At 40.8% G+C, this 7,531-nt stretch overlaps 1 protein-coding gene across 1 annotated transcript; it reads right to left on the bottom strand.

Annotated features, from left to right (window-relative positions):
* Nucleotides 1-472: 472 nt before the first annotated feature.
* and2 (actinodin2) lies at nucleotides 473-6,810 on the bottom strand. Its single transcript, XM_085254062.1, has 6 exons — nucleotides 6,677-6,810; nucleotides 6,043-6,138; nucleotides 4,897-4,941; nucleotides 2,944-3,107; nucleotides 1,589-2,458; nucleotides 473-1,339 (listed from the first exon to the last, which is right to left on the bottom strand). The coding sequence occupies exons 2-6, from the start codon at nucleotides 6,113-6,115 to the stop codon at nucleotides 947-949; spliced, it is 1,545 nt and encodes a 514-aa protein (XP_085110188.1). The 5' UTR covers nucleotides 6,116-6,138; nucleotides 6,677-6,810; the 3' UTR covers nucleotides 473-946.
* Nucleotides 6,811-7,531: the final 721 nt, after the last annotated feature.

Below are 7,531 nucleotides of genomic sequence, written 5' to 3'. Positions count from 1 at the left end.
TGATTAGCCTCATCATTTCCTGTCTGCATTCGTGTTTCTCTGACAATAGAAGCAAAATGAACAGAAAATCACTGCCTTTAACCTCAAAAACATTCATCAGGGGTCTTGCAGGGTTGCTTACTACCTTTCAAAATATATATTTATATTTATAATATCTATTTATGGTAATTGTATTTGGAAATAAACAGCTTATTGTTGCACATGTTGCAGCAATAAGCTGTTTCTATAATGGGCACAAACCGGTGAAAGCCTAACACTGTTTGCCAGCTGGCACAATACACCCCTGCATGTTCACTGCAACAGCTGGGGACTGATGCATGGAAATGATGTGTATAATCACAGAGTAAGCATCACAGTATTTGGAATAGATTGACTCTGTGTTTTGATTCTTCTCTTTTTCTATGTTTAGCTGCCAAGCAGATGTGTCTGTGACCGCAGTGTAAACAACAATTATCTAGAAATTAAATTCAAGTGATTTTTTTTTCTTTATTTAGAACTTTACAAAATCTAAACAAATGAAGCTCTGTGAGGATCAAAGTTACAGAAAACCACCGAAACTAACTTTAAATACACTCAAGTAAAAGAGAATGTACAACAGAGAGAAAATCCTGCCCACTAATTGAAATTCAAAGTAACCTAACTCTACCACACATCTATACAAACGCCTCTTTTCGACAAACATACAAACATAACACACGGTGCTATACGTAGCATGGCACTCTTTTCTTGTTCCTGCTTTATAAGACCAGACTAAAACTAGGAAGCCTTCACCTTGTTTGAGAGAGTGAGATGGATTATTTAAAAGCTGCATTGTTTTATGATTGATCTGAAGCTTGGTAAAGCCTTAAGGCTTCTGTCGGAGGTTGTGGTCGAAGAAAATTAGAGACTGCAGAGTGAGCTGCATTGCCCAGCAGGTGTTGGTTCTGAGACTGATTTATTTTAAAATCTATTTGTACTGGTTCATGACGCCCCTGAGGAAATCTTCGAAGCGTGGAACAGCAAGCTGTGGACCGGCAGCCTCCTTGGCCGGCTCATCTGCAGCGGAGGCTGCGGTGGCGGGCTTAGCACGACGCAGGCGGCAGTTGTAGTCGTATTCAGGATCGCAGTCTGGATCAGGCAGGATTATGCCATCCTCACTTGATTTCATGGCCTTGGCACCAGAGGGTGGAGCAAACTTGTGACAGTTGGGGTCAAATGGATGGCAGAAGAGCTTGGCTGGAGCCATGACGTCAGCCTTAGCCTCACGACTACTCTCGACTGGGATGCAGTCTCTGTCATAATGCACATAGCAGTCGTAGCCCTCCTTGGTCTTGCCACGGACACCAAGTTTGTAGCGTACCTGGTTGATTGATTGATTGATTGATTGATTGATTGATTGATTGATTGATTCATATGTTTTTGGATCAAAACAGATGCAAAGCAGACCGTGAAAGCATTATTCAACATCAATATCATTTTACTACATTATTAAACAGACCAAATGTTAAAGAAAAGATGAATTAAAGAATTATTCAGTCAGAAGGATTACACTAGATTAGATGAAATGACAGAAAAATTCAAGCCTGTTTACAGGACTTCAGATTCAGACCTGGTGCTCTGGTAGCTGTGGAGGCAGCTTGCGCAGAGCAGCAGCAGCTGCCAGTATGCAGTATGGGTCGTAGCGAGGGTCGCAGGACAGAGGAGCAGCAGGATGTGCAGGCTGATTCATGGGGGCGTACTTCACCACAGGCTTGGTCAGGCTGGCCAGCCTGGTAGCAGTCAGGGGGTTGCAGCTTGCATCAAACAGGGGGTTGCAGTGTTGCTCTTTAGCAGCCAGAGGAGCGGGAGCGTTGGTTGCACACAGAGGATCAACAGCTGGGTCACAGCTGGGTTGCATCAAGTGGTAGAAGCCAGTAGGATATTTCTGGACCAGGGAAGCCATGCAGTGGGGATCCTTTGGGTTGCATTTGAGGGCAGCATAAGATGGAGCTGGACCTTGGGCTGGACGGTACCCATAGGCTGCTCTCAGGTGGTACTGCAGACACTCTACATCTTCAGGTTGGCAGATTCTGAGCAATTCAGCCCTCTGCTCAGCACCCAGGAAGGGCTCCAGGACAGGAGCGTAGTAGTAGAAACCAGTTTGGCTCTTCATTGGCACCGGGGTATAGATAGGCGCTGGCACTTTGGCTGGAGCTGAAGGTGGCTCAGGGGCTGCAGATTTGCTGGTAACAGGGAACATGCAGTAGGGGTCAGTATAGGGGTTGCATAGCCTGACATCAGCAGACTTGATGGGGGCAGGCATCGCCACGGCCGCCTTTGGTTTGCTAGTTAACTCGGCGATGCACTCCGGATCTTCAGACTCGGCACAGGTCTTGTAGATTTCGCTGAGGTGGTTGAGGTAGTGGTTAAAAGTCGGTCCCTCCTCTGACCTGTGCTTGTTCTGCAGGTAGGCCACATACAGACGATCAAGGTCCTCAACCTGAAGATGTTTGGAAAGGGGAAAAACAAGTTAACCTCCTCAAATCCAAAAATCAAATCAAATGATACAGAGGCCATAGAGAGTAAAAGTAAAACAAAGAGGAACCCCAAAGATAAATTTGCAGAAATCCTCTGTTGAGAAAAACAGTTACTTTTTCACTTTTGTGTAAACCACGGAGCTTTCACAGATACTACACACTGAACACATTAAGAGGTTAATAGCTTATTAAAAATTGTTCTATAAAAATATCTGGGCAAATTTAGTTCTCTGAACTGCATAAATAAGGAATCTGTTAAAACTAAAAAGGTGGTTGAACCTTTCTGTTTCCTGCATTAAACGTGGCATATTTAACTGGGAAAAGCTCTCCTCAAAGTGCAGAGTAGTGATGCAAATTGCTGCCTCAATTTTTAAAGGAAAAACAAGCACAGTTTCATAATCGTGACTGGGAGAATCTGAATAATTAATGTGAAACAAGCTCCACTCACTCCCTCCTGGTTGTGGCTGTCCATGAAGTATTTGTACCATCCCCAGAAGTCAGGCACGCGTTTGAACTGGGGCACAGCCACGACGGGGACGTTCCTTCTGTCACGAACCAGCTTTTTTAGGCTGGTCATTGCCTCGGCTTTCACATCATCAGACACGGCGGCCACTGAAGGGAAGGAAGAAGAGAAAACATACAGGACTGTAGTTAAACTATATATATCATTTACTGCTTGTTATGAAGAAAGGTTCCATGATCTTTTTTGATTTATTTATTTTTTTAGAAATTATTAACACACACACACACACACATAGGCATACATATATAGATATATATATCTATATATGTATAGTATGTATATATATATATATATATATATGTATATATATATATATATATATATATATATATATGTGTGTGTGTGTGTGTGTGTGTGTGTGTGTGTGTGTGTGTGTGTGTATGTATATATATATATATATATATATATATATATATATATATATATATATATATATATATATATATATATATATATATATATATATATATGCATAGGTTGGTGCAAAAGATCAAAACATTAGCCACAGTTTTGTTTGTTAAGTAGGCTGAATTAGAGACTTTAGGTCCAGTGGAGATGTTATAAACCAATTACAGGACAGTAGAACTCATTAACAGGAATGTTTAATGTAAAATAAAAATGCCAAATCTGTACTTGCAGAGGACACAGTGCACAAAAGTCTGATGAACTAACTGTTGACCTTCATTAAACTGCATCTATAATTGGAACGGTAAATCCTGTTGGCAGCAAAGGATGCAGTATGTTATAGTTAAGAGGCAGAGTCCATAGATGGGTGACAAAGAGAGATCACCCTGCTCCCCTCAGCTGTAGGTGAAGGAGAGCTTGAGCTGTGAATCTATTGTGCAGAGAGTGGGCAGAGCTTTTTCACACTTTCTTTTAAATAGTCATTTCAAGAACAACACAGTGACAGTGATTGTGTTTAAAAGCTCCAAAAGTTTAAAATACACTAAACACAGTTATTATTTCTGAAACCATCGTTATAAACGTCTGTCTTTGGATTAAGGTGCTGTCCAAAGAATGCACTCAGTGTCCCGGTGCCAGACAGCACAGGAGACCCACAGAGATGCCAATGCCCCAACAGGGCACAATATATTACCGGTAGAAGGACCTTCACTAACTTTAATTATGTCCCTATAGAACGTAATTATATATACTACTATATAGGCCATCACACAACTAACAGTGAGCAGGTCCCTTTCAACTGGTACAGACCAGGTGAAACATTTTTATCGTAATATATATAAAAGCTGTGTTAAGTTTAAAGCAAACCAAACATTTTCTACTGCTCGAACTTCACACCGAAGCTTTAATCTGGGAAAGCATGGGCTGGCTTTTACAGCCACCAGAAATGCATCCCTATAGAAGGCTGCTGCTGTGACTGGCTGCACCTCCATAAGATAGCCTAGAAGCTCTTTTATATTTAATTTCAATGTGTGAATTGCATCATATTGTTGTTAAATCAGGTTCATCAAACTTTATCTCAAAGGAGAAATTTTTATCAACAAAAAAATGGCATAATTTTAATTGGCCCAACTATTTCTATTATAAGTAGATTAATCTCTTAATCTCTTGGACTGTTAATTATCGTGTATGACTGACGTAGTTCTCATAGAGCACTTTAGCTTCTTACTTTAATCCATTATCACAATCCTGTTTCTGTTGACTAATTGTTTTAGCTCCAAACTAGATCTCCTCAGACTTTGTGTTTTACTGTGAACCAACATGTAAGTTATTTGGTGCTAATTGGCAGAATGGAAAGAAAAGGTAGCTACGTGGAGCATTTATCTCCCTATAAATAGCAGCGTTTAAGGTTTCTGCAGTTGGTTTTTAGGTTGTTGAGGTTGTTTTGCCCCACGTTGCCACATCATACGTCCTCACCTTCCTCCTGCTTGTGCTGCTCCACTGGAACGGCCCCCAGAAAATCTGTAAAACACAAGCAGCAGCCACATTAGCAGCAGCAGAGACGTTCACTGATTAGGAACAGATGTTCCGCTTTACCACAACATCAGGGAAAATGCTGACCCACTAATAAGCCCCCGGGTGAAACACGGCAGGTGCTGGAGCGCCAGGCAACATCCTGCAGATTAAATTCCCCCCTCAACACCAAGCCCCCACCCAGCCCCTAACTTGTATATCGTATAGCTTTGAACCAGCCCAGTGAAATTAATGCAGGTACTGGGGGCCTTCTTAAAGTTTACCTGTAAAACTACAAAGTCAGGCCTCACACAAACTAATTACAGATACACTGTAAAAATGTCTGGTGGGAGGGGAAGGACGTCTCCGGGTCTCTTCTGCTCCTGCTGAGGTTTACAACTACAAGAAAACAGCCAAGTCAGCTGATTATCCCTTAAACTTTCATTAATGTGGAAAATCTTCCAAAGGGGAGGCAGTGATAGATGTGTTTTTTATGACTGCAGAAAGGTTTTGTAGTACTAAAGGGCATCATCATGACAAGCCATTTTACTGCTAAAGAGAGAAGGGTAATGGTGTTCTTATGACTCTGTGGCAGAGATTAACGTGCCCGGGGTTGGACTATACTACCAGGTCAAAATGCTTCTAAAGTATTTTTGCTTAAACCAAAAATAAGGAGAAAAAAAATCAGTACTCAGGTCTTTAATTGAAGTAAAGACACAGAGGAAATCGGAAAATGTAATTTATTTAAACCAAAACATACTTACAGTATCAAAAGTAAAAGTATCGTTATATACATCAATAGACTGTCGGTGTGATAAATAGTTAAAGATATGCTGATGTTAAAAGAGGTCTTTTAGTTGTGTGATCTCTGTGAGCAAAGGAACTATATTTGTCAGACGTTCAGTATGTAATAAAGTAGATGACATCAAGCTTTAGGAGTTTAAAGGGCATCTAGTTCACCTTCACTGGTCTAATTGAAAAATGTTGTATCTGAAATCTCAAAATTAAAAAAACAAAAAAACAAAAACTGATGTAAATGGTTCCTCGACTCATTAAATTCTCAGTGAAATATTTCCTAATATCATAGATGCAATTTATGAAAACTCTCACCTGGTAATAAAACAGCTGCTAACAGGAATCCTGTGCGGATCAGGGAAAGCGACGGTCGCCCAACACGTGCCATTTTCTGTTGTTTCTTTGTGCTTCCTGGGGGAAAAGGCAGTTAACAATATTCAGAGTGTTTGCAGGCTGAACTTCTGGAGACATAGTCTATTATTTCAATACGACAAGAGTCTTATAAGAATTTTATTATTTTTGGGAGGTTTTTTTGTCTTTTTTAAGGCAATTTTTCATGTAACTGATAGATATGGAAATCCTTGAGAAGACAATGCACTTGGAACAAAGAGAGCGCTTTTATTTAACTTTCTGATGCCAAGACAATGGAGAGGATTGAGGACATGCTGTAATAGAGCTTTTCAGAGATTAACGAGAGAAATAAGATGTCACTTCTGAATATCAGAATATCAAATAAAGCAAATGAACTCGACAATTCAAACAGCCAAAAGCTTGAGATGTTCTCTTGGATCGATGCGTGGAGAGCTGCTTAATTACATCTGTTGTTCTCAAAAAGACAGATGGCTTCTAAAAGTTGGACAACCTCACTTTTCTAACAAAGACAAGGCAGATGAGACTACAAGCGACCACTCCAGAATTATGAACTCCAGGGGTTATTATTGGCCCTTACCTGCAAAAGGTGTTGAAGTTGTGGCCTCTTGGTCCAGCAGCTGTCTTGGGAAAGGGGAGGGGGCTCTCTGCACACTGGTTATCTGAGCTGTCTAAACCTTCTACCTCTTTGCTCTCTGTACGGGCCGGACACACACGAAAACATTTTAAAGGCGCTCTCTCGATCATTAAAAACAAAAAGGCATGTGATACAGTTTGCCCGCTCCAGGATTGGCTCCTGTGCTGCCACCCATCCAACCAATAGGGGTCCTGTAATTATGAAAGGTGAGAAGTATGACAGTATAACTGCAAGGTACCATTTAGAGCTTCTTTCCTCACAGTTTTGGAATTTATTTTATTTTAAAATAAAATAAATGGGAAGGTGTGAATGTGAAAGGTAGTGTAAGTGGGGCACTCACAGAGGTAAACCTTAAGAGACTTTAGAGCTTAAGGCACTCCTGGTTTTCCTGGTACTTCCCAAATATACTCTGGAACTAGTAGATAAAATCATCCTCCACTACTAAGGGAATGAGTCTCCTGTGTTTTCTTTTCAAGCTTTCTCTCCCCAGGAACAGCTTTTCCTGCAGAAAATTGACTGCAAATAAAAAATATTTCTACTCTGTTGCGTCAGTGTATTGACTAATGTGTGAGCAATATTTGCAGGATGACAGAACATGACTCATTTCACCTCAGTGACGCAATGCAACATCCAAACAGCAACAGTTGCAGCTCATTTGATAATGTTTGTGAACCTCCCGTGAGTCTGTGGTGTCAAAAGTCTGCACCCAGTCAGCTGTTTTATACTGGATGTGAAATCTGCTGCTGGAGAGAGAAAAAAAAACCCAGAACCAAATTCCTTCAGCCAACTCTGAATGGA

The sequence above is a fragment of the Mchenga conophoros genome, linkage group LG18, assembly GCF_057382185.1.
Source record: "Mchenga conophoros isolate Kocher_MC1m ecotype Shallow Benthic linkage group LG18, M_conophoros_male_GT1.1, whole genome shotgun sequence".
Lineage (NCBI taxonomy): Eukaryota > Metazoa > Chordata > Actinopteri > Cichliformes > Cichlidae > Mchenga > Mchenga conophoros.
This window is presented reverse-complemented; position numbering and strand designations above follow the sequence as displayed.